The following is a 27,656-nucleotide window of genomic DNA, read 5'->3' on the forward strand; positions in this document are numbered from 1 at the left end:
TCCTGAGGCTGAATCTTAAGAGTTAAAGGACTTTCTGCTCAGTTCAAGCTGGCCTCAAAACACAAGCAGTAGTAAAAGTGTTCACCAAAACAGTCAAATCTGCAGCAGAATGTGTGAGCAAGAGTTTGCTGGCACCACAGCAGCAAAGAGCTCCATACTGTACACAGGTATATGTCTGCATCCCTCACTCATGGGCTTCCTGCCTTGCTCATTTTCTTCACTGGCAGTGCCAGGGGCATGTGAGCAGCAAAGGGCTGCTGACTACTGTCTGGTACCTGCAACCTAGACCAAAGAGGAAGCATCAGTGAGCTGTAAGACAACCTCCTTTGCAAAGGCAGAAAGAAATCAAGGGCAAGCAACAGCCCTGCTGCAGCCAGCATGCCACCAAAGGGAGACAAGGCCACCCCCACAGCAACCCCACTCTCCTCTCTAAGAATAAACAGTGCACACCAGACAGGCAGGGCTCTGCTATTTATTGAGCTCTAAGTTTGTATGTACATCCATTTACAGAGCTTGGTTCAGCAACGGTGTGACAAGAGGACATGTGTCACAATCCTCTCCCCAGCTCAGTCTTGTGTGAGGAGCTGAGCTTAGGAGCAGCTCCCAGTCACAGCCTGGGCCTCTTGGTTCATCCCAGCAAGGAAGCACCATGAGGAAGACAGAGTCTTCAACAGGTGAGGCCAGAGTGAAGAGCTGAAAATCCCAGAGGCTGCTGAGGCAGACTCAACCCCCATGCTCTCGTGTATCTGCCTAGTCTCAGCCCAAGCAGGATCAGACAAAAGGAAACACGTGGACAGTTGTGTGACTCGATGTTCCAGCAGCAGCAGTGATGCTGGGGCTGCACCTCAAGGAGGCAGCTCAAGCTCCCTTTAGAAGAAACTCCTTCCCCTTAGAGGTGAGACCACCTAGCAAGAGCTCCCCACACATGCAGACAACATTGTGATGCGTTTTAACTCCTTTTTCACTGGAGAAGCTGCCTCCTTCTACATGCCCTGGCCTGTTCTCAGAGTGATTTTATGGAGCCTGCTTGCTCTCCCACGCACTGTCCTTCTGACATGTACACACTTCCACACATTTGCACAGCAGAAAGCAAATAAGAGTCTGGCTTAGCTGATAAAAGCCAGACAACTCCATGCTGAAGCAAAGTATCCTCTCTGTTGGGAGAAGTCAGTGCTCCTAAGGAAATGCATGGTCTTCATCAGGTGCTGTGCCCAGAGGGTGGCCAAAGGCACAGCTTTCAGTTCCCCATGCTCATAGCAGGTAAGGATGAATCATTAACACAGTTAACATGTTAGCATGAATAAGCCTTGCCTAAAAATGGTAGTTAATGAGCAGAACACTCACAGAACTCACACTACTCTAACCTACGAGGCTAAGAGCAGAACTAGGCACTTTTTTTTTACCCCGAAACCTGTTTTCTATAGAAAAAGAAAAGTGGATCTGGGATGTAAATAACTTCTCTGCTTCAGCCCATCTAGTCAGGCCAGATGTTAGCATCACTGCTGGGAGATGAAAATGCAGGAATGGGTGTTCGTGCTGCCTATTTCTGAGTTGGCAGCCTGACACAGCACCTCTGAGCTGAGCACCTCTGAAACACCGTTTCTGGAACAGAAAGGTCTATTTGTGCCCCAGAACATCTTCCTGGAGCTCCTCTTCAGGAAGTTCTCAGTAGACTGTAGCGCTGCAAGTCGCTTGTTGAAGAGGGGAGAGCAAGTGAGGAAGTGAAGTTTATTTCTCCATCTGCGTTTTAGTTGTGTGCTACACACAAGGGGAGTTCTTACCTCATGAAGGTCACCAGGCGCTTGCAAACGTGTGCAAGGCAGATGCTCCCGTGAGGAAGAGGAGGATTGTCGCAGTGCAGTCTCTGGTGGACAATAAGGGGAGTGGGGGTGCAGGGATTCAGCCTGTCCTCTGTCCCATGAGAAAGGAGTATCTAAAAATGTCCCTTGACCTCAGGAACAGCAGCAATGAGCTGGGCTACTGGCAGTAACAATGAGCCCAGGCAGAGCTGGCCCTCAGTTGCAAGTGCTCTGTTTGACGCCCCTGGATTTCTGCACACTGGCTCAGACAGAACCCTGTAAGCCAACAGCCTTGGTGACAAAATTTCTCCTTCTCCAGCAATGCGCCGCCTTGGTTTGAGAAGCCAGCAGTGAGCAAGGTGTGCTCCTTGGGGAAACTGCTTCATACCCCAAAGCCATTACTGCGTTGGCAGGAGGGCAGGTTGAACCAAGCAGATAGGGAAAAGCAGCCCTCACTGGGCTCAGAGAGCTTTCCCACAGAGCAGAGGTGCCACCTCGGTGCAGAACTGCCTCACACAGCTAGACTAGTTTTGTTGTTTTGGTTGTGAGCTTCTCCCAGCTCTGCTGCAAAGGCTTCCAGTGCACCTTCCCTGAGGCTGTAGAGGGAATCTCCCATTGCTACGTCACAGAAACAGCTGCCAACCCCCATGGCACCTTACAAAATAGCTTCCTCCTCAACATGCCAATCTTCTCTCTTCAGCCCCAGTCCTGTTCAAACACATGCCTTTTGGATCAAGCACACAACAGCAAGGCTCTCCCCTGAAAGAAACACAGTCCTTTCTGCAGGCAGCTGCAGATCTGTAGTGTCCCTGCCCAGGCAGGCCTGTCTCTGGTCAGCCCTGCACAGAGGCTGCATCCCTGCTTCAAGAGATTGTAGAGAATTCCTTCAGCAGCAGCTCCTGGCTCAGCGTGTTGAAAGCAAGGTTCTTCCTCACATTGATGCTGATGGACCGAACCTGGCAGAGACAAAACAAGGCATATGAGCCAAGTGACTCCTCCTGGCTCCCCATAAGCACATCAGCTTTGACACTGCTGACCTCCAAGTTCAGCGTGAAACCATTTTGCATGTTGCTGTGGCCCCAGAGAACTTGCTGCTGCCAGCTCTCACTGAGACTCCAGCTTAGTAAAATATTCCTGAGGATTAGCTGGCTCCTGGAATAGCAGGAACTGTCTACAGTGAAATCCCAGCAATTAGAGTCAATTCCAAACGAGACAGGGATGGGAGAGGATGCTCTGTTTAGATGCATGAGCTATGAAGTGTTTCCTGTTCTCAGGCAAAGTGATCAGAGAAGTGAGCTCTTCCAAGCTGCAGCTGCAAAAAGCTTTTGCCACCAATTCCCACCAGAACACCATCCAGCATTCCCCTGGATGAATGCAGTGCCACAGCCTCTGCTCTGCTCCAGAACCTGCACAGCCAATGACGTGGAGTCAAGGAAAGGACAGGAGCCATGGCTACTCTGCTGTGAACACAAATTATCACCCAAGCTGGCGGAAAAAACATGGGTTCACAGCCAGCTGTTTGTATTCTGTGCTGTGCCTTACACTTGGAGCTGGCTCACTGGCTGTCTCTGAATAAGAGACACCTTTATCCCTCAACAATTCCTGGACTTCTGGTCACCTGCAGAGGAGGAGCTGGGCAGCCCTGTGATGCAGCAGCTTCCTTCCCTTGCTTCATGCCTGCAGAGTCTTGGGCCAAACACACAGGCCTCAGAGTGGGATCAGTGTCAGCTGCACTCAGCAACCAGAAAACAAAGTCAAACATGATCTGTGTCAGGGACTGTGCAGCAGTGACAGAAAGCAAAACTGACACAAACTCATCCAAACAACGGGATTACAGTTCCCAGAGACTTGGAGCCTGTGATAATAAGGGTTTTGCTGACCTGGTTAATGTGCTGCATTTTTTTATAAGCACTGGGGGTATGAATTATAAAGAAGCAGAATAAGGAATCCAACACTGGAGGCTGGAAGAGCAAGTTTATACTGCTGAGAGTTTCACCCATTGCCCTGGTGAGAAATAAAAGGAAGGCAGAAAGCTCTCAGAAATGCAAAATGTGTGAGAGTGGGAAGGAAATAAGAACATGGAAGGTTAAGAGGGAAGGCTGTGAGATGAACTTCACAGAGCCCCACTGCACAGGCCCTAACAACTTCAGCAAGTTAGCAAAGCTGTTTGCACTTAATGACAGTAAGTTTTGGCAAGTTTTATGGCATTCACAGAAACCACAAACTCTTCTTCACCAGGGTGCCTGGCAGAGGCCCCAGCTGTCTTCACTGCCTTGGAGCACCCACTCACCTCTCTTCTCTGGGTGTCTCTTGACTTACTCCATACTGAAGTAGTTTGGGATCATGCCTTGTAAGACAACCACAGGTTATAGCCTGTGTTAAACACCACTGTGAGTGGTCTCCAGGACACTGGTGTGCACTGGGCTGTCTCCCTGCCAGGAAACAAGAGCCCCAGTGACAGGATTTGGTCTCAATCATGCTAAGTGCTCCTCAGCTCAGTGATCCAGTTAGTTCTGACAAGAGAAGAACCACATGGCTAAACAGATGTGGAGACTCCTCTGCCCTGGAGCGCGTGACTGCCTGCAGAAAAGGGGCAGATGCTATGTGCTGTGTGAGCCAGCATCCTTATCCTTACTAGAAGCACTTCTGTGGGTCTCAGCAACAGAAAGTACAAGCATAAAAGAGCTCCTGGTCTCAGCAACTGCTGATAGGGGCCAGGCACCAGCAGCAGAAGATGCCCAATACACCAAGCTCTCCAAGAAGAATGTAGTAGCAGCCTCTACAAGCCCAGAAAGGGAGACTGGAGTGGCATCTGATGAGGACACTGAGCTTAGCAGAAATTGCAGCTATGGGGTAGAGTACAAGAAATTAAGCCTCTTTAGTTTGCAAAGAGAAGGTTTAGCAGGAATAGTGCAAACACTCTCCAATACCTAAAACGAGGTCAGAAAGAGAACAGTGAGTAATATTTCTCTGGCTCCCCAGAGATGGGGCAAGAAACGCTTTGCTTAATTTAAGACAAAGAAGACCTGCACTGGAAAAAAAGAAATACTTTTAACCATATGAGCTGTGAAGCAGCAGAGCAGGTCACCTGGGGCCAGTATGGGGCTGTTTTTATTTAAGGACAGATTTATATTTCAAGAGGAGCTTAGACACAAACTTTGGTCAAGAGCAGTCTAGATGGACTTGGCTTTGCTTTAACACAAGTTGGGGAAAGGAGTGGGCATGATAACAACAAGCAAGATGATTCCTACACTTCTACAAATCTCTGCCCTGCATTTCTGCTCTGAGAAAGCAGGCAGCTCTGAGCCAACCAGCTGAAAAAGTTCAAATTAGAGTTAAATCAAGTTACCCCTAGCACCAGGGCTCAGCACAGGCAGTCAGAGCTCATCTCCTTTTTTTTTTGCCTTGGAAGACCAGACACTGACATAGGGAAGTGTCAGCCTGTAACAAGGATAAACTTTAGAAGCTTCCTTCACTCTGGCTGAGCTACTTCATCCACGAGGCTACACCCCAGGACCTCTCCTAGCTGGTAGTGCAGCAGACAGCTCAAACCTGGCTGCCAGCTTGGAAGCTACCAGAACCCTCTTGAGTCTCTTATACAAGAACCAGCCTCAGAAAGTAAGGTGAAAGCTTTAACATTTGTTGTGCAAGCAGGTATAAAGCAAAGCAAGTGTCCTCTTTTGCTTCTCTGTGGAGCACACTACAGCCAGAAAAGCTTTTTAACAATTGTTTCCTCCTTAGCAGATTGGATCACATTTAACCTGCAGACTCTGAAGAGATGGGACATGCATGAAATGCTGATATCACCTGGAGAACAACCAGCAGATGGAAGAGTGGATGCAGTGGTGGCATGAACCATGTGAGGAAAACATTCAGTTCTGAGTTTTCTGTCGTTGTAGCTGACATGTGCAGCACTGTACAGACATTCCTATTTTGTAGCAAAGCCCAGGCTGAGAGACCTGGGGCTGTTTAGTCTGGAGAAAAGAAGACTAAGAGGGGATTTGATAAATGTTTGTAAGTATCTGAAGGCTGGCCAGGAGAGGGGGGACAGGCTCTGCTCATTTGCTCCCTGTGATAGGACAAGGAGCAATGGGTGTAAGTTGTAGCAAAAGAGGTTCCACCTCAACATGAGGGGGAACTTCTTTAGTGTAAGGGTCACAGAGCACTGGAACAGGTTGGACTGGATGATCTTGGAGGTCTCTTCCAACTTGGTTGATTTATATGATTCTACGATATTGTGTTCAGTTTTGGGCTCCCCAGTTTAAGAGGGACAGGAATCTGCTGGAGAGAATCCAGCAGAGGGCTACGAGGATGATTAGGGGACTGGAGGGCATGGCTTATGAGGAGAGGCTGAGACTTGGGACTTTTTAGTCTGGAAAAGAGAAGACTTAGAGGGGATTTGATAAATGTTTATGAGTATCTGAAGGCTGGCCAGGAGTGGGGGGACAGGCTCTGCTCACTTGCTCCCTGTGACAGGACAAGGAGCAATGGGTGTAAATAGCAGCAAAAGAAGTTCTACCTCAACACAGGGGGAACTTCTTTACTGTAAAGGTTCCCAGAGCACTGGAACAGGCTCCCCAGAGAGGTTGTGGAATCTCCTTCCCTGGAGACTTCAAAGGCCTGTCTGGATGTGTTCCTCTGTGATCTGTGCTAGATAGTATTGTCCTGCTCTGGCAGGGGGGTTGGACTCGATGATCTCCTTGGGTCCCTTCCAACCCCTAACATACTGTGATCCTGTGATCCTGATCCTGCTCTGGCAGGGGGGTTGGACTTGATGATCTCCTTGGGTCCCTTCCAACCCCTAACATACTGTGATCCTGTGATCCTGATCCTGCTCTGGCAGGGGGGTTGGACTCGATGATCTCCTTGGGTCCCTTCCAACCCCTAATATCCTGTGATCCCGTGAATTAAACTTATTTCCAATCAGAGTGCAGCTCTTAAGAAATTTGTACAATGGGAGGAAGGTTTACACTGACTACCAGATCTAATTAGAAGTCAAATGAGTATAATTTCCCCTGCAGAAATCAATCTCTAATCAGACTATTTTGAGACTCTGTTGAAAGCTATTCAACTGCAAAGACAGTGAACGCTTTGGAAAGATGCTGAGTCTCTTTCCACACGTTCCTCCAGCTGCAATGCAAGGGTCCAAAAAGCTCACATCCAACCATTCATCCTGTCAAAGCGGCACAGATCCCAAATGACATCCCTAAGAGTTCAAAGGAAAAGAAATAAAAAGCTGTGAAAAACTTCCTAACTTCCTTGCTTTAGCCCTCAAAGGCAGCACAACAGGCCAGAAAACCCAGCCGATAAAACACTGCACATCACCTTCTGCCACAATGTGGCTGCAGTATCGCAGGCCTTTGAAAGCTCCTTTGAAAGGAGAATGGGAGAAGAAAGACAATTTTTCTTTGGGATTAACAAGAAAGAGCAGGACTGAGGCAAAGGCAGAGAAGTGAAGCAGTGCATTAGCAAAGTACGTCAAAGGAGTGAGAACAAGATTTCTAAGCACAAAAGGAGCCAAGAGAATGGCTTGGGGAAGTTCCTGCTCACTCACTTAATAGGAGTACAGAGAGATGAAAAGGCAGTTGAGAAAGAAAATGGCTCCTGCATGTCATTCCCCACCAAGAAAGATTTGCTTTACTGCAATCACAAGGATAGAGGTAAGAAAAAAACTGAAGGATCTGGAAATAATTATTTGCAAACAGATCCTGTCCAAGGAGACCTGATGGGACCAGCATGAGTTTGGAAACCATACTAGAAACCTGTAGTTCACCACCAGCCCTGCTCCTTTGGCAGAGCCCATGAAGAAAAAACTACAGCAACCTCACTTTGCTGCCTCCATGAAAACCTGCAAGCCTCAGCAGTTAAACACAATGCACTGGGTACGGGGATACTACCCAACATGAGAACAGAAACAGAAGCCAAAATGAAGCCTCATGAAAGGGAACCTAAGTCAGAAGAGGATATGGGGAGGGCGGAGCAGATTAAGGCTTTTTTGATGAGTTGTTTGAACAATTAATAAAGCCATCAGTTACTGTGCACCTAGAGGAAAACAAGAGTGTGGAGGATGGGAGGCCAGCTGGGTTTGCTGAAGACAAATCATGACACATCAAGTTGACTTCCTGCTGTGTTGAGGGAACGGCTTAATGGAAAGCAGGGGATTTTCTGCAGCTGTGAGTAAAGAACATTTAATAGGGTCCCAATTCTCAGGGCATCTAGAGAAATGTGGATTACACAGATCCACAACTGGGTCAAACCAGCCTATTAAGACAGTAATTATTCAGGCTTTCATATGCTTTTGAGGCGAGGGACCCAGGGGTATGTGGGCAGGCAATTTTCAGGAGGGAGCTGGGGAGGAGGGACTGGCTATGCTAAACAGATACTTAAATGATACAAAATTGGGATTTTCCAAATACTACTCCTACTACTAATAATAAATTGGGCTAGGAATTATTTTAGCTGCAATGTTTTGTAGCTGTGATGATCTTGGGACTGAGAATGTCATTTTAATCAATTGGCATGATCAGCCTGAGTTTCTGCCAGGCCAAGTGGAAAGTGGGGCATGCAGGAAGCAGAGCAGTCATGTGGCCAAGAGGCTGGGGAAGGAGATGCTGGCTGAGATGGGCAGGAGCCCTTGGGACAGAACAGATGAAAACAGAAACATGAGTGTGCCTGATTTTCAGGGTACAGTAAAAGGAGAAGCCTGTGTCATAGGAAGGCTACTGTCAAATTTCTTTGCATGCATTCCAGATATGGCATCAAACAGCAGGGCAGAGAGACAAAAACAGGGGGAAAAAAGAACAGAGAAATTGCATGAAAGTGATTGCAAGCAGCTTTGCTGGTATGCTACTCAGTGTCAGTGATGGAATGACCAAAAAAATCCCATTAGAAAGCACTCTGTAGAAGAAAGCAAATCCATTCATGCGTGCTTGCTCTGGAGCAGAGTAGACAGAGGGAGGCACAACATTCCCAAACTCGTGCAGACTCGTGATGGGAGTGGGCAGGCACCAATTACTCATCAATCAGCAAGGACAGAGCTAGGAGAGAGAGAGAATCAGCTCTCAAAGTGTCGGAGAAAGCTGCCAGAGTTAAGAGATTTCTCCCTTTGCTGAGGCTGTAATGATTCAAAAGTGAAAAAAGCCAGGCTCCTCTCAGGTATCAGCAACTGTGAAAACATTCCTTCCTTGGTGATGTGGATGTCAGACAAGAAAATCTTATAGTGGGACTCCCTGGAGCAGCCAGTTTGCTGAATACATAAATACCAACCCCAATTATTTGGACTGTCTTTTGTCTTTGCTACATTATTTTTGTGAGTCTTCTTTGGCTGAAGGAGGTGTTTCAGGAGTATGCCTTTGCTTTCATTCCTTGGGGACCCTATTTTGTGAATGATGGAGAGCAACAAACAGGCACACAGCAGCATAACAGATTCTGCTCAGTCCCATGCTTGGTGTCCCCTTCACAAGAGCAAAAAGGCTAAGTCTCTCAGTGTGCTAAACCCAAAGTGGTAGCAGTCAGATTCTCCACCATGCAAATTTGCCACCACAAAGCACAGTGGATCTCCATGGCAGAAGAGGCAGAGACTGATCGTTCAGCTGCTGGTCTGAGCATCCTAGTGGCTCTTCTTCCCAGCCATGTATTTCTGGGCAGGGAGCTCCAGAGGGCTGTCAGACCTGTTGAGACGTGCAGTGTCTGTTTGGATCCTATTTCTGCCTCGCTTGTCTTTGGAGGCAACCCAGTGGAGTAACACAGCTGCTCAGCTATACCCCAGGTGCACTACCCAGGCTGTAAGCAAAGGCTTTGGAAGAGGGCTGTTGCTTCTGCAGAACCGAGGCAGCTTACCAGCTCTTTGAAGAAGGCAGCCTCTTTATGCTGCTCCGAGTAGCGCTCATACTGGTCCAGCCCGTCCTGCAGTTTCAAGGTCAGTGTGTCATAGTTGGACCGGACCACTTCCAAAACCTGCCAGAGACAGCCAAATACAGCACAGGACTCAGCATCCACACTTCTCAGCATAGAGGAGCAAGCTTGACATAGATCACAGCTCTGGCATTTGTTTTTTGCAATGCTCATGGCTTTAGCAGCCAGTATTTGGCTCATGGCTAATAAGACATAGGTAGCCTCTGAAGTCTCCTAATGCCATTAAGGAACAGGACTCAAATTTGCAGAATTTCTTCATTCATAAGAGCAGTGATGAGAGCCAATATCTATGATAGCAGCAGTTTTCCTAATACTATTATGTCACCAGGAGAAGCAGACACGATCTCATTAAATTAAGCAGCTAATTACCATGTGTACTCCCACATGTGACACAGCAGGCACTATGCAAACACAGGTTTGTCTGACTCCGTGGCCTTTCCAGTGCTAGTTTTGCCAGCAGACTTGCCTCCTGGCTTTCTAAGCACCATTCACAACCTGCTAAACCAGCAGCTTCTACAACTGCTCGGGTTAGCATCCATACAGAGCACTGCACTTCTCTCCTGATAGGAACAAGCTTCTAAGACACAGTAAGAGAAGACCAACCTTGAAACAGACTCTGGTTTGGGAAACAGATGGAGACACGAATCCAGGTCTTCCCGACCTGCTTTCACTTCAACCAAAGTACTCCAGGTTATATTACTGCCTTACTCTGCTCCCCACACTGGGCTATACTTGCAAATTCATAGTTACACATCTCTGTTCTATTGAACTATTCATTTCCCTAACTAGGGAACACCAAGAGGGACTCCCACAATGCTTTTTAGCTTCAAACACTGCATGGACACACAGTTCTCAAAGCAATTGTGAGATGGTAAGTAATGATAATCTTCCTACCAGGAACTATATAGCTCAGCACTCCTGGGCAAAACACATGCTTGAAACAATTCTCTTAAATACATGAACTTCTTTCTTAAGCAGATACTATTTTATCTGAGAGCTAACCAGAATATCAATATCTGAAGTTTGCATTACATGAGCCTCTGATCATGAGAAGTCCCACCCAAGGGGACTACATACTGTAAGGTGCAAAGGAAGAGGACTCTGGCCCAAGGCATCACAACTCAGAAAGATCCTTTGAAAAGTATTGCAGAGGATTCAAGATAAGTGACCAGAACAACAAGGAACCCTTCTACTTCTCCTCTTGCTCTCCCAACAACAGAAACACTACCCTCAATTATCCTTTTAGGGGGTTGACAGCTCCTTCATTTACAGGACTAAGTCAAGCAAACTTAGACTTGCTTAGGGTTCCTACAAAAGCTTGTTTCTCCCAAACTTTGCATGTGGCAGTGGTGCACAGAGACACAAACCCACTGAAAAGCAGGTTAGGACCTGAGGTGATGGAAGCCACAAGGCATCATCCAAATGAGGACTGAGTGTAAAAATAGGTCCCAAAGTAGTTCCCAAGTGAGATGGTTACACAGCAGAGTCTCTTGGCAGCTCAGCTGTTCTCCAGCATTGCAGAGGCAAGCTAGGGGTAGGAATCAGCATTCTGCAACGTTATTTAAGAACAGCCTGTCAGTGTCCTGCTGTTGCAAGAGAACGCAGCCTCCTCTCCGGCACTCATTTCCTAATGCTGTTTGTCAGCTCCACTGGCAGAGAAGAAGACCCCCCTGCAATGACAGGCATTGCCAAGCTCACTCTGGTCTTCTTGTTCCTGTGTGCAGAAGCTGCAAGAGGTATCACAGAGCCAAAAGCAATGATGAAAGAAAGCCTCCTGGGCACAGAAATAATTTACTCTGGGATGCAACTACTCCCTAGGGATGAGGAATAGTATAATGCACCTTCTTCAGAGCAATAAAGAATCTATCAGCTTGTATAAATCACAGCATTATCCTCCTGTCAGTCTGAAGAAGCCAAGTCAACCAGAATGAATAAGCTGTGAGGGAGAAAACTTGTTGGAAAGGTGAGGAGTAGAAAAGGCTTCTCCAGCACTACCCCAGTGTGGAGCCATTTTACACAGAGCTACCCCACACCCTCAGGAGCCTCTCTTGGGCTCCTCTTCACTCCCCTGTGCCCCCACACACTGCCATGCAAAGTGCCATATGGGTGTCCCCAAATAATGGATATACATGCTTCTCCATGAAGAATGAGGATTCCTCCTTGCTACTTTTGAGTAGAGAGCTCTTCAAACAGCCAACAGAAGCATCCTCAAAAGGTGGTAGGAGTAGTAAACTTCAAGGGCAGCAATGAGCTCCTTAAGCAGCATCCTTTAAATCAGCCCTCCCATGACACCTTTGAGAGGCAGCTAAGAACTCAGTTTGATACTCTAGGAGAAAGACAGATAAGGAACAAGATGCCCCAAAGTCTCTGCTGTGTTACCCACTGCTTAATGGAACCTTTACAGTGAACCTGAGAGGAGCTTATGCCTTTAGCTATATATTTTCTTTGGCTCCCACTCCTTATCTCCTTTAATTATGAAATCAAACTTAAAAAGAAAGGGTAAGTTTAAAATAAACAGCTTCTCCTCACTGTCTGATAATTTCCCTTTCTTGCTGCTGCTGCTGAGAGGAAAAATGCTACGTGGGATCTGCGATAAACCCACTCACAGATCATTTCACTTCATAATTTACAATGGATAGAAACTGTTACTGAGATTAGGGCCTGAGACAATTTCATCTGATCTGCTCTTTAAGATGTAGCTGCTAGACAGAGAAGAGGTTAAAGAGCAGCAGAAAGTATGAAGAGCATCTAACATGAAGGTCTGAAAGGCATCAGCTTTCTACCCAGATGACAAAACCCTGCATACTCTGTGTAACAGAAGATTGTGTGTTACAGAATCACAGAACATTAGAGGTTGGAAATGACATCTCAACATCATCCAGTTCAATCCCCCTGCCAGAGCAGGATTGCCAAGAGTAGGTCACAGAGGAACACGTGCAGGTGGGTTTTGAATGTCTCCAGAGGAGGATGTGTTAGCATCCTTTGTCCTTCTTACACACCGCTTGGACTTTTGTTCAGGAAAACTACTGCAGGAAGAGTTCCCTTTTGAGTTAAACACATGAGCTTTTTATCTGCACCTTTGTCAGAGGAATTTAATTTTGAGATGAAAGCATTTCTCCTTCAAGGTCTTGTCCAGCCTGGTTCTCCCTGGAAGTCTCAAGGGAAAACCAGAAAACATCAATTCCAAGATGGTGAAGTATGAATAACTTACAGGAAGGGAGTTTTAGCTGGACTTTTCCACACATATTTTAAATAGGTCTTTCAGCTTTTAAAACCTCACAAGCACATGGAAGAACACCACTTCTAGTGTCAGGCAAAGTGGACTACAGATGATTTCCAAAGAACTGGATGTGACACTCCTCAGAGTGCAAGGACAATCATGCAGGGCAAACTATTGAAGAAAAAAAAACCAAACCCAAATGCTTTACTGGATCTTGACAGTGGGAAAAAAAAAAAAACAAGTGAAGAGCAGTCACAACCTAAATCTCTTTCTGTAGGTTATCCTGGGGGGATCAGAGTCTTTAAAAAAGCAATATGACAGAAGTAGGCATCTTGGACTTGGTCTATACAAGAAAAGTGGAGTCTGCTCAATTCCTTTCCTACAGTAACTGCAGAACCTGTAGCCTTGAGGCTACATACACTCATTCACTTCACTGCAACAAAGCAGAAGTCAGTGGAGCTGCACCACTGTAATTTAAAGATAATTTGCTATCCAATTAACCCCTTGCCCCACCATTCACTCACTGACTGCTTTTCAAAAGTTCCAGAGAAATGTTAGCAACTCAGGTCCCTGCGTATGTGTCCCCAGACCAAGGCTTCAGGAGCTGCTGTGAATAGCAAGTGTGTTCTGTGGCACCCAGATTGCAGCCACAGCTGCCTCTGCCCCATGATTCTCCTTCCACAGAATCACAGAATTGTCAGGGCTGGAAGGGACCTCAAGGATCATCTAGCTCCAACCCCCCTGCCACGGGCAGAGACACCTCGCACTAGATCAGGTTGCTCAAAGTCACATCAAGCCTGGCCTTAAAGACCTCCAGGGACAGGGCTTCTACCACCTCCCTGGGCAACCTCTTCCAGTATCTCACCACCATCACGAAGAACTTCCTCCTAACATCCAATCTGAATCTACCCACTTCTAGTTTTGCTTCATTCACCCTAGTCCTATCACTACTCAATATCCTAAAAAGTCTCTCACCAGCTTTCTTGTAGCCCCCCTTCAGATACTGGAAGGCCACAAGGTCTCCTTGGAGCTTTCTCATCCCCAGTCTTCACCAGTAACACCAACAACCTATGAGAGAGGTAACATATCAGAGAGGTGGCCTTCCAACAGAGGGGCTCAGCTCTCCACAGCACCTCACTCATGCCATACCATGCCATGCTACTGCACCCAGAGGAACAAGTTTTGGGCTCTTTAGTTTGCTGTATCCAGTAGCTTACCTCTCCCTTGCAAACTGGAGGGGCAAACTCCAGAGGGTCACTGGATTCTTGTGGACACAAGCTCTGAAATTGGTTCCCTCAGAACAATTGCCCCACACACAGTTTTTCCACCTCCAAGACAGCCCATGCTTTGCTGTACCACTTTCTACACACTGGCTTTTTCCTTACTGACCCTCAACAAGAGCCAACTTGCTGCACTTCCCAAGGAGAGACCAGCCCTTGAAGAGCATATCCTGGGGAAACAAGGACTAGACTTGTTTGCAGCAACCCCCAATCTCCATCCTGCCCAGCAGAACACAACCATCATTAATAACAAAGGCAGAGATGAATCTCTATTAGCAATGCATTCTAATGGGCAACACACAGAGCAGAGGCCATCTTTCTGGCAGACATGGTACACTTCACTGATTAGTAACTTCTGAACTTGTAAGAATCTTTCACCACCTGCAACTGCAGTCTCAGCCTTACTAGAATATAAAGTTAGAGAGTGCCACCAATTTACACCACCTAGCAAAGGACCTGCTGGTAGGCATGTTCTGAGAAACATGCATAGGCAATGACAGAAAAATAAAGATAAAAGAGAAGCAAGAAGCAAGGTCTCTAAGCTGCCTTTTTAATCAGCACAGGAAGACAGGAACACAATCAGTCAGCATCAGCTGGACCTTGCTAAAGCATCTCTCTGCCCATGAGACAATCATTACCTACCACGACATGGAAGCAGCTGGAAAAGAATTGATTGAATGATCTCGCATCAAGCAAAAGGCAAAAAACCCTCAACCCTAACAACCCCCAAGTTAAAATGCATTTACTTTCCACACCAACTCCATGTGACTCAAGGCTGTGGTGGGGGAAGGCTCTCCAGATGAGGCCTTACAAGCCCCCACAGGACTGCAAAGCTGGGCACTTTGGTCCCAGCTGTCGCATGCTGCAGCAGCCAGTCTATGGTGTATGTAACGATAACTCATGACCAGTACTACTACACAGACCAAGCATAAGGGCCAAGGGCAGGTGGAGATAGACAAATATGCCTTCTGTCCTCTTTAGGAAGGTGGCAGAGTGCCTGCCACTGACTATGTACTGAGGAAATTACAGCAACTTCACCCCTAAAAACTCAACAAAGCCCAGGATACCAGGAGCAAACCCAGCACTCTGTCCCCTTAGCACAAAGGGGAGCTGATGGAAGTTGTAGGAAGATGTAGTTGAGCTTCTCCCTTTTCTACTAGAAATCTGATGTGCATTTAACATTGGAGTCCTCAAATTGTTTTTTTTCACTCCAGGTTTAGTTCAAATCTTTCCCTTATGCTCCCTCACTAATCTCTACAAGCAACTGATAGTCCCTAAATGTTTCTAGTGAATTCAACTGAATAGCAACATTTCTCATTGTAATGAAAAGGCTGCTGCCACCTGGTCTATGAAAGGGCTATTGCCTCTCCATAATAAAGTGCCAAATAACTGATGTACATTTTACAGTAGTAGCTTCTAATTAATATGGAAAATGTTTGGGCTTTTTAGTTTGGTTTTGTTTTTTTTTCCCAACTGGCATCATGCTTTTTATAGGGCAGCTTAAAGTTGCTGATGCAGGCTAGAGCCTTTGCTAGAATTAATCACCAGAAGTGCCACAGACAAAGCACATAACTAAATAATTACAAGTTAAATAAAAAAACCCACACACACAGCTGCCACATTTCCCAACAAACTCTGCCCAGATCCTCTCTGCACTCATTTCCTCTCCTTTTACTCCTTTGCAGGATGCAAGAACCAAGTCCAAAGGAAGGATCCACTAGACTGGCAGTGCTACAGACATGTGCTGGAAGCAGCTGCCAATCATGCTGGCTTTAAGAAAAGCACCCACTCTAGGACAAGCAGCACAGCTGTTGCCTGACCCGACACACCTTTACAGCTGTCCTGGAGCTGATGCTTCAACACCATCCCTCATCTCCAAAAGGGGCACATCAAGCCACGACTATTAACTTGTGAATGCTAAGAGGAAGAGGAGGACAATGTTGCTATGACAATCTAATTACTCAGACTCCCAAGACATGCTGTGGATCCAGAGGATGCAGAATGAGTCTGGTGCACATAGTGGGAAAGAGAACAATGTGGGCTTGAGACTCAAGTGTAATCATGCTACATATGTGCAAGGTATGCAGCACTTTGTCATTCCTGCTCCAGTGCCCAAAATGTCCACTGAGCAGCTGCTGTTTGTACTACATGCAAGTGAAGGACCTATGGCTCTCTCCTGCTGTGGGCTGAGAGCGTGAGGCTGTTCAGACTAAGTCTGTAAGACGGCCCCCACCAGCTCATGCAACTGTCACTCTCAGAGTAGGATGCAGCACCGTGTCTGCCCTGAGGGCAGGAAAAATTCTGGGAAGGAGCATTTTTCCAACAGTAAAAAGCTGTTAGCCTGAAAGATTAAGTGAAAGATTAAGTGACAACAACCACAGGCAAAGTTGTCCTCTGAAGTATGAGCACAGGACTGCACTGATGCAGATGCATCACCAACCTTGGACAGTCAGACATAAGCGATCTGTTCAGATCACAGGGCGGGGAGAAATGCCTGCAGAGGTGGGCGCAGCTGTGAATGAGCCCCAGCATGGCACTGGGCCACAAATACATGCTCCAGTTCCTGACTGTGGAGAAACAAAAGCTGAAGGGAGTCATGAGTGTCTCTTTCTCAGTATTGGAGTTGGACAGATGGAGAAAGCTGAGCAGCACACAGCAAAGATGAGTGAGCCAGAAAACAGAAGAGAAGGTGCCTCATCCTGCTTTCCACTGCTAAAGTGGGTGCAGGAACTCCTTGCAGGTTCCCACCAGGTTACTCAGACAGTCTGTTTTCGCCTATCTTCCTTTGCTCAGCTCACAGAGCATTAGCCAGGATATACTGTGTCTAGGAGCCCAGGAGTTAACAGCCTTTGTCCATCAGTTAGCCTTTTGTCCCTTCTGGCAGTCCTCTGTGTTCCCTGCACAACTCTGCACAACCAAACACAAGGAAAGGCTAACTATCCACATCCCAAATCCTTCCCCTTCCTAAGGACTGCTTTTATACACTCACAGTTCAATGTTATTGAAATCCAGGCCTTGCCACTTCTCTACACAAGGTAAAAGGTTTTGATCATACATAAAAGGTTATTGTTACTCCTATTATTTGACTTAGCAGTGTCCCATAGGGACATTTCACAGCACCTTCTCCTAACCTCAGCACAGAGCCATTCTGTTGGGCTCAGATGATATACAGCAGCTCACAGAGATCTGCGATCTTTAAAGGAGCAAGCCTACAAAGTTGACAGTTCCTATCCATGGAGTAGGAGGGCTCAGTTACAGTCTTTCTCCTCTGCCCACAGGTGCCTCTTTTAAAGTGAAGTAATTTAGAAGCTCACTCAGAGGATGACTGTCATTCTCTCAGCTCTGCTAGCAGAAATGGTACCCTGTTTTGGGATGAGATCTCTCCCTTCCAGAAATGTTTTAAACCTACAGTCCATCAGAAGCCCTACAGCGTTTAACTCTCTTTAATTGTAGGAAAAGACTCACTGATCCAACCACTCTGGAAATCACATAGCTTTCAGAGACATCCCAAAGTCCAAACTGTTACCAACTCCATCCAAAAGCAGCTGTAAATGCTCAATGTGATGCCCACCTCAAGCTCATGTGGGACAGCCCTTCACAAGATTCAACACTTAAGAATCAGAAAGGTTACAAAGAAGGACAAAGGCAAATAATGACAGGAGACATGGCCATAGAGATCAGCTACAGGCATAGCTTGTAGGTGACTTCATTTTTAAGAGGTTTACACAAACAGAAGACATTAACATGGTGGATAACCGTTGACATCCTTGTGTAGCCACCACTAGGGATAAGGAGTCCTGTGCTACCTGTATGACATCCTCTGAGCTCCAGGAGTCAGATAGTTGAAAGCCTGCCCACCTCACCAGAAAGCTTATGCCATGAGTGTTTCTGCTACAGAATAATTTCAAGAAGTCATGTCTGCACAAAGCTTACACCATGAGTTCTTCTATTACAGGGTCATTTCAAGGAGTCCTATCTACACAAAGCTTATGCCATGAGTTCTTCTACTACAGAGTAGTTTGAAGAAATCATGTCTACACACGTGGCAACTCTCACACATGTCAAATGCATTTTGTTCAAGTCATTTGGGCAGCACAAGAACAAAAATGCCCTTAGCTCGCACTGGTTTTTCTCCAGACCAACCTGCTTTTCTAAATTTCAAAGATGGTCTGCACATCCCATCTGCTACAAAGAACCCAGCCTGATTTGTGGGATCCTGGATGCTCTTTCCCAGGTTGTAGGGACAGGGTCTGAAGAGAATATACAGGAGGCAGGTCTGTGTTACTTAAGGGAAGAAAATGAGATCAATAGGTTTCTGCCAAGAGAATGAACATCCAAGTACAGCACAACTGCTGGTGCTTCCAAAGCCCAGGCAGGGAAAAAGAATTCAAAGATCTTAAAACAAATGATCTTTAAAATTCACAATTAATAAAACAAGTATCTTCCAGAGCAGACTTTTAGATTCATCCAGGGAGACCTACCAGAAACTGAAAGAGGCCCACTATGCTTGTCCGCAGTCAGAAACGTTGTGAGGAGAGCCTGCTGCATAAGGAAGGGCAGGATGATGGCAAGAGCATAAAACCATGAGACAGATAGATTTGCTATTTTGGAGTTACAGCCCATTTTGGAGCTGTGAACTCTTCTCTCCAGCTGGTGGCATTTATGAAAACATTTCTCACTGCTAGGTACGTAAAAGCAGTTGCAGCTCTGCCAAGGCTCAAAACGCACTGCAGACAGCGATGGACTGGACCGTTAATTCTTTTATTTCCCCATTGTGCTTACAATTAACTTAAGTGCTGAAATGTGATGGGCTGTTCCAGGAGAGGCTCTTTATCTACCAGCTGCATTCTAGCACAGCAGTGAATCATCTCCTGTCACCAAAGCGTAAGACAAGGGGACAGAAACCTCCTTATGCTCACTGTGCATATCCCGCACAGATGAATGCTGTGATCTGAGTATCACCTTTGGTGCAATTCTTTCTCTACAGAAGACCTTGACCCCCTGAACACAGAGATTTGAAGAAAATAAAAATCACCAGCAGTTCTCCAGCATCAGCTAATTGACTAATGTAAGACCAGTAACCTTGGTGCCCAAAATGAGATAAAAGAGTTTATAAGTTGTGAGCTAAGGCTCTGGCTGAACAGAGAAGCTGCTGCAAAAAACCAAAGAAAGCTGCAAGACCTAAAAAACAGTAGTTGAAGATTCTAAGAAATAAACTTTTTAGGGCCAGTGGCCAGAAAGCATCCTGGTGTGCATCAGGAATAGTGTGGCAAGCAGGAACAGGGAATTCATTCTTCCCCTGTACTCAGCACTGGTTAGGCCACAGATTTGAGGTGATTAAATGTGTCCAGAGAAGGGCAACAAGGCTGGTGAGGGGGCTGGAGCACAGCCCTACAAGAGGAGGCTAAGGGAGCTGGGGTTGTTCAGCCTGGAGAAGAGGAGGCTCAGGGGAGACCTCACAGCTCTCTACAACTACCTGAAAGGAGGTTGTAGCCAGGCAGGGGTTGGTCTCTTCTCCCAGTCAACCAGTGACAGAAAAAGGGGACACAGTCTCAAGCTGAGCCAGGGCAGGTTTAGGCTGGACATTAGGAAGAAGTTCTTCACAGAAAGAGTGATTGGCCTTTGGAATGTGCTGCCTAGGGAGGTGGTGGAGTCACCATCCCTGGAGGTGTTCAAAAGGAGTGACTGAAGGAGGCATTAGTGCCACGCTTTAGTTAATTAGAAGGTGTTAGGTGATAGGTTGGACTCAATAACCTTGAAGGTCTTTTCCAACCTGGTTAATTCTGTGATTCTGTGAAATGTTGGAACTCAAACACACAATTTTAAGTTTGGATTGCCTCAACAAAGCGATAACAGGATCCCTAATACACACGTGGGGAAGTTCATTCTTAGTAAACAAATTCTAACTTACCCAGAAGAGAGTTGGCTCAGGAACAAAGCTGCTTAGAGAACATATATTTCAGGGTATGCAACAAAAACCTTTCCATTCAGTCAAACCCCAACAGAAGCATGCAGGCTTCCCAGCTCAAAGAACCCAAAATCTAATTGTGAGGGTGACAGAACACTGGAACAGGCTACTCAGGGGCGTTGTGGAGTCTCTCTCTGGAGATATTCAAAAGCCACCTGGATGCATTCCTGTGTGATCTGCTATAGCTGATCCTGCTCTGCCAGGGGGTCCAGACTGGATGATCTTTTTGTCATCCCTTCCAGCCCCTGACATTACAGTATCACAGTATCACAGTATCACCAAGGTTGGAAGAGACCTCACATTCTGTGATTCTGTGTTCCCAAGTGAAACATCAATAGGGAGTATTATTCTCCCTAGGATGTAACCAAATATCTGCAGTCACAGATTGCTTCTGGAACTATGTCACCTGGTCAGGTTCACAGGAATCACTAGAGGATCCAGGAGAGCTTATGCTCCTCATACAGCCACCATGGACTTCTGCAGGATATGATTACAGACTGACTTAGGAAAAAAAAATCAAAATCCACCTGAACTCCAACCTGAAGATCAAGTCAAATGAACAGAGGATACAGACACTCCTAAAGGCTTTGGAGCTCATCAGGCATTTATTTGTTTGGGGTTTTTTCCCCCCTCCTTTTTCCCCTTCCTTTTTCCCCTTGCAGCAGCTAGCAAAAAAACCCAGCCTCTATGAATGGTACAAGTACAGCCCTGGGTGTGACACTTGCTGAGAAAATGTAGATGCTAATCTAGGTCATGACTTGTTTTCATATTCAGAAATCTTGTTAAACTTGGTTTGCACAACATGAATAAATTTCACTGAGGGAAATGGCAAAAATAAATAACAAGAGACTGAAAAATGTGGCCACAAAACAACTGGATGCTGTATCCTTAAAGTAAGACATAAAAAACATAGAGGACACTCCAGAGAAAGACCCAGCTGACCCTAGGGAAGGAAGATATGCATTTGGAAAGGCAAAGCTTAGAAAGATCAGTTCCATAGCTCCTACTTATATTTAATCAATTGAACAGTGCCAACAGAAGGCCAGCTATTAACTGCATAATGGAAGTGATAAAAGGCAATAATTCAGTGGCCTAAGGAGAGGCAACGAAGCCAAGAAAAAGGAAATCCAGAGATCATTTGCTTAATTGATCACACGTGGAAAACTGAAGTCCACTCTAAGATGGGGAAAACAAGAGCTTCGGAATACAAGGATAAAGTCTGGATAGCTGAGAAATGAGATGAACAAATAACTGTTTGATTAGCTGAACTATTTTGCAGTTCTACAGTATCTTTCCTGAAATAAGGGCACTGCAATCAATACACAAGATTTAACACACGAGTTGTCACAGACTTACATGGTGACAACACAGTATTCCTGATTTATTTTTGCACTCTCCAATAATTTCTAATTCTTTATCTGCCTTCCTGACCACTGTTGAGCCTTGAGCCAACATTTTCAGGTTTATTACAATGACACCAAGCTGGGGGCAGATGTGACTGGGTTGGAGGGCAGAAGGGCTCTGCAGTGGGACCTCGACCGCCTGGACAGATGGGCAGAGTCCAATGGGATGGGGTTCAATAGCTCCAAGTGCAGGGTGCTGCACTTTGGCCACAACAACCCCATGCAGAGATACAGGCTGGTGTTGGAGTGGCTGGAGAGCAGCCAGCCAGAGAGGGATCTGGGGGTGCTGATTGATACCCGCCTGAACATGAGCCAGCAGTGTGCCCAGGTGGCCAAGAGAGCCAGTGGCATCCTGGCCTGCATCAGGAATGGTGTGGTCAGCAGGAGCAGGGAGGTCATTCTGCCCCTGTACTCTGCACTGGTTAGACCACACCTTGAGTACTGGGTTCAGTTCTGGGCCCCCCAGTTTAGGAGGGACACTGAGATGCTTGAGCGTGTCCAGAGAAGGGCGACGAGGCTGGTGAGAGGCCTTGAGCACAGCCCTACGAGGAGAGGCTGAGGGAGCTGGGATTGTTTAGCCTGGAGAAGAGGAGGCTCAGGGGTGACCTTATTGCTGTCTACAACTACCTGAGGGGAGGCTGTAGCCAGGAGGAGGTTGCTCTCTTCTCTCAGGTGGCCAGCACCAGAACAAGAGGACACAGCCTCAAGCTATGCCAGGGGAAATTTAGGCTGGAGGTGAGGAGAAAGTTCTTCACTGAGAGAGTCATTGGACACTGGAATGGGCTGCCCAGGGAGGTGGTGGAGTCGCCGTCCCTGGAGCTGTTCAAGGCAGGATTGGACGTGGCACTTGGTGCCATGGTCTAGCCTTGAGCTCTGTGGTAAAGGGTTGGACTTGATGATCTATGAGGTCTCTTCCAACCTTGGTGATACTGTGATACTGTGACTCCAAGAGTTCTTTCCTGCCTGGCAATATCTAGGAGACTTTCCTACAGCTTAAAGACTCCAAGACACTTATAAATTTAATCTGCAAAAATGTATTCTGAAGATACAGCCCACAGTAAATAGAAGATCTGCAGTCAAGTGGTTAGCTACAAATAGCTATAGCTGCAAACAGCTAGAAAAGCTGTAGTAGCAGTATGCAAAGATAGTCAGCTAATAAGGAAAGGTGGGCAGTGCTTGGAAGTTCGTGTGGCTCAACCCACGTAAAAGTTGTAGTTACTAAGGCTTTTGCAAATTTATAGTTGGAACAGACAGCTATAAGCTGATGGATCACCCTTAAAAACAGAAAATCCTGTTGTGAAACTGTAACTTCTGTTGCCACACATCTGCTCCAGGGCTGCGGTTCCAAAAGTGGCTTAAGTCCATCTAAGTGCAGGTGACAAACAGCAATATGGTATCTGGAGTTCCTTCTTCAAAGGCACTTGCTGCAGAAATAAGACTTTCAAATGTATACCTCAGAAGTCTCTTCATTCTGCACATGAGAACCAAGGGTGCTGACAAGCAGGCAGAGACTCAGCAGTAACTGAGAAGGTAAGAAGGAAGGGAGAAGGTAAGAACTGAGGAGGTAAGAAGGGCAGAGTCCAATGGGATGGGGTTCAATAGCTCCAAGTGCAGGATGCTGCACTTCGGCCACAACAACCCCATGCAGAGATACAGGCTGGGGTCGGAGTGGCTGGAGAGCAGCCAGACAGAGAGGGATCTGGGGGTGCTGATTGATACCCGCCTGAACATGAGCCAGCAGTGTGCCCAGGTGGCCAAGAGAGTCAGTGGCATCCTGGCCTGCATCAGGAATGGTGTGGTCAGCAGGAGCAGGGAAGTCATTCTGCCCCTGTACTCTGCACTGGTTAGACCACACCTTGAGTACTGTGTTCAGTTCTGGGCCCCCCAGTTTAGGAGGGACATTGAGATGCTTGAGCATGTCCAGAGAAGGGCAACGAGGCTGGTGAGAGGCCTTGAGCACAGCCCTACGAGGAGAGGCTGAGGGAGCTGGGATTGTTTAGCCTGGAGAAGAGGAGGCTCAGGGGTGACCTTATTGCTGTCTACAACTACCTGAGGGGTGGTTGTGGCCAGGAGGAGGTTGCTCTCTTCTCTCAGGTGGCCAGCACCAGAACGAGAGGACACAGCCTCAGGCTGCGCCAGGGGAAATTTAGGCTCAAGGTGAGGAGAAAGTTCTTCACTGAGAGAGTCATTGGACACTGGAATGGGCTGCCCGGGGAGGTAGTGGAGTCACCATCCCTGGGGCTGTTCAAGGCAGGATTGGACGTGGCACTTGGTGCCATGGTCTAGCCTTGAGCTCTGTGGTAAAGGGTTGGACTTGAGGATCTATGAGGTCTCTTCCAACCCTGATGATACTGTGATGACTGTCCCCTAGATACTGATAATGCAGCTGGGCAAGTTCAGTTCATAAAAATTTGCCCCTCAGTTCAAGAAGGAGAGGGACTGCTTCAGAGAGTCCAGTGTGGAGCCATGAAAATGATTAAGGGAATGGAACAATTCCTCACAAGGAGAGACTGAGGGAGCTGGGGCTCTTTAGACTGGAGAAGGGGAGGCTTATAAATATGTAAAGGGCAGATGCCAAGAAGAGTCAGGTTCTTCTTGGTTATGCCCAACAGCAGGACAAGGGGCAAAGGGTGGAAATTGAGGCATAGGAAGTTGAATGCAAACATGAGTAAGAGTTTTTTTCACTGTGAGGGTGACAGAAGTTGCAGAGTCTCCCTTTCTGGAGATACTCAAAACCCACCTGGAGGCGTTCCTGTGTGATCTGGTACAGGTGACCCTGCTCTGGTAGCGGGGTTGGACTGGATGATCTTTCACAGAGTCGCAGAAACATCCAGGTTGGAAAAGTCCCTCAGGACCACCAAGTCTACAACCCTACTCTATCCCTAAGCACCACATCCAAATGACTCTTAAATACATCCAGGGTCGGTGACTCCCTGAGCAGCTCATTCCAGCGCCTGACCACTCTCTCGGTGAAAAACCTTTTCCTAATGTCCAATCTAAACCTACCCAGTCTCAGCTTGAGGCTGTTCCCCCTTGTTCTGTTTCCAATTACCTGTGATAAGAGACCAGCACCAGCCTCTCCAAAACATCCCTTCAGGTAGTTATAGATAGAGTCAATGAACCAATTCAAGATCCCTTCCAGCTCCCTAACATTCTGTGATCCTGTGAATTGTGAGTGATAAAATTCTTACCAAGACAGTGGGATCAAATCTGTCCCAGTTAAGTGGCTCCTCACAACCCTCAACCACACTTTTGGATCCTACTCTGCACTGCACAGCTGGAGAAGAGGGAAAGCACAAAGTCTGTGATGAGAGCAGAAATAAGAAACCCAAGTAATTTCTGATATGACATGCTGAAGGAGTGAAGCTTGTTAACATTTTAACTTGTAAAACTATTCCCTTTTGTGCCGTTGGAATGTGTCATTCTTTTTAAACTCCATTTGGGCAATGACCAGGGCCTGGAGCACAGCCCTGTGGGGGGAGGCTGAGAGAGCTGGGGGTGTGCAGCCTGGAGAAGAGGAGGCTCAGAGGTGACCTCACTGCTGTCTACAACTACCTGAAGGGAAGCTGTAACCAGGTGGGGGTACACAGTCTCAAGTTGTGTTGGGGGAGGTATAGGCTGGATGTTGGGGGTGGGGTTCTTGCCAGGGAGAGTGGTTGGCATTCGAGTGGGCTGTCCAGGGAGGTGGTGGAGTTGCTGTCCCTGGAGGTGATCAGGAGAACCCTGGATGAGACACTTGGTGCCATGGTCTAGTTGATTGGACAGGGCTGGGTGATAGGTTGGTCTGGATGATCTTGGAGGTCTCTTCCAGCCTGGTTGATTCTATGATTCCATGTTTGGAAGCATTCACGGACAGCACGGAGAATGTCTTTTGCTTTAAAAACAGAGCTGCTTCAAGTTGACTGCTAAGTTAATTAAAAAAGAATATTTAAATGGTTACTGAGCCAGCTGGGAAAACAGAGGCTACTATCCAAGATAATCATTACCAAGGGCTCATGAGATGCTAAACTTTGTGAACTGAGACACTTCTTGAAGAATAGAGAAGTACGCAGCAGTTGGCCAACAGACAGCAAGGCAAATCCGAGAGGGAGCAGAGACTTGGGCATGGACTACATGCAGGAAACAGGTCAGAGGTTTCTGGGAAATCAAATGGTCTGCCGCTTATTCCTGCCCTTCTCAGGTAAAGGAGACCATGCACATTCTCTGCAATCATCACAGAGGCACCTAAAGTTGCTGACAGAGTTATTTCACAGTCATTTCCAGTCATTAATCCAAGACAATAGCGATGTTTCTGATTCCTGCCACACTTAAGTGGCATCTTGCAATCCAAAGATACTTGGGGGACAAAAAGGGCTCATGTGCCTGGGAACTCAGCATTAATTCCTGCAACATTTGTTGTGCCTGTATCCATAAAGCATCAGACCTATCACCTCTTCAGCACCAGCTTCCTCATGGTTCAGACACTCCTGGCAACAGCCCCAAAGGAGACAAGCCTCTTCACAAACTATGGCTGAGAAGAGATTGAAAAGAAGCACCTTACCTCTTTCAGAGTGACTTAACCTCTAGAGAGGTTCAGATGCTGCAATGGCAGGAAGAACATGATACAAAGTGGAGGCTTATTGCTAATAGGCCAGATAAGATTATTGACTTGGTTTTATGCCTGCCACTGACATTCAAGGAAAAGGTGACTTGTGCTGGCACTGGACCCATTCTCTCCAAAGTCTGAGAAGAACAAAGCTTCTGCTTCTTTCTCAAAGCACCTTTAGCTGTTGAATCCTCAAGTTGAGCTAATCAGTATGCAGAGCAGCAAGCTGGAGAACTACTTGTCCACAATGCCTGCCCTCTGAATCAAAAACAGGCACCCTTTGCTGTCACAGCTCTAAACTGAACCTGCTGGCTACAGAGGTTGGATGTATCTGCACATACGGCACTGCTGAAGACTTAGGCAAAGATGATGCCATCCTCTTGGCGAAAAGGAGTTGATCATCAAGGCTGTCATTTTCTCCCTAAATTTCTCTTTTGCCATATTCCCAGATAAGTACCTGCAGGATCTGTAATGGAAATATCATCTCCACGGTAATTTCTGCAGCTCTTGAAGGACACCATTGTTCCACAGCCTAAAAATGCTATGTGAGGATTTAGTGCTCCCAAGTGCCTCCTGGACATCAAACGTTTCCAAAGCTGTTAGCTCTGATGGGTTTTTGAATAAGGCTCAAGGAAGCCACTCGCTCAGGATCTCTCATAAGAAAAAGGTAACTCTGACCTGGTAAAATAAAAATTACTGAGAAGGAAGAAGAAAAAAAGCCCACACAGCCCACATTCTCTGCAAGCAAGGAAATGAGATTTGATTTACTTTGTAATTCTGAGGTGTGTTCAGTTTCAGCATGAACTTCTGCTGAAACATTCAGCTTGGCTGAGCAATGTCGCAAGCAAAGCCTGTCCAAAGCAATATGAGGTGATCCACACAGTGACCTTTGAAGTTGAAGGTTCAAAGCTTTGGTGAGGGGTGAGAGGCTTTTAGCAGATTTTTTGCACATCTTCCAATAAGACAGAGGAAGACAATGTGAAAAAGCAATTAGATACAGTGCACACACAGCTCCTTATTGCTGCCAACTAATCAGTTTATTTATTTAGTTCACTGGTTAAATTTCCTCTTACTATGCAGCAGAGAACAAGTCTGGGTCTATGTTTTTTGTGATTCAAAGGGATTAGAGGACAAGCAGAACTCATTCATTTAAAGGACTTAAAGACTTCAGTCCAGGGATTAATAACTCAGCTGCTTTTTCTCTGGATTTTAAAACCACTAATTTGTACTGCATCAAGCTGGAAAAGGGAACCTTAAACTCTGCTGTTCCCAAGACGCTGCTGCACTGCCCTCTTGAAATAATTCCTACATCTGATTTTTTGACTATACTTAAAGATGATTTCATGCTTACATAGCAAATTTCTTAAGAATCTGCACCTTATACTAATGTATATCAGATCAAGTTCTACCTGACTTTTCCTAACCAACCAGGCCTATCAATTGAGCAGTTCCCTCAGGCATTCAACACCACCTGAAGGCAGCTTGAG

At 46.6% G+C, this 27,656-nt stretch overlaps 1 protein-coding gene across 7 annotated transcripts in view; it reads right to left on the reverse strand.

Moving 5' to 3' along the window:
* Positions 1-456: 456 nt before the first annotated feature.
* The window catches only part of ARMH3 (armadillo like helical domain containing 3), a 156,373-nt gene continuing 129,173 nt past the window's right edge, over positions 457-27,656 (reverse strand). For all 7 annotated transcript variants that reach the window (XM_064144550.1, XM_064144549.1, XM_064144547.1 and 4 more), the window contains 2 exons: positions 9,639-9,755; positions 457-2,755 (listed from right to left, as the gene is read on the reverse strand). In XM_064144550.1, the coding sequence (XP_064000620.1) occupies positions 2,663-2,755; positions 9,639-9,755 (210 nt within the window). In that variant the 3' untranslated portion in view covers positions 457-2,662. The remainder of the gene's footprint in view (positions 2,756-9,638; positions 9,756-27,656) is intronic.

Source organism: Pogoniulus pusillus, chromosome 6 (assembly GCF_015220805.1).
Source record: "Pogoniulus pusillus isolate bPogPus1 chromosome 6, bPogPus1.pri, whole genome shotgun sequence".
Lineage (NCBI taxonomy): Eukaryota > Metazoa > Chordata > Aves > Piciformes > Lybiidae > Pogoniulus > Pogoniulus pusillus.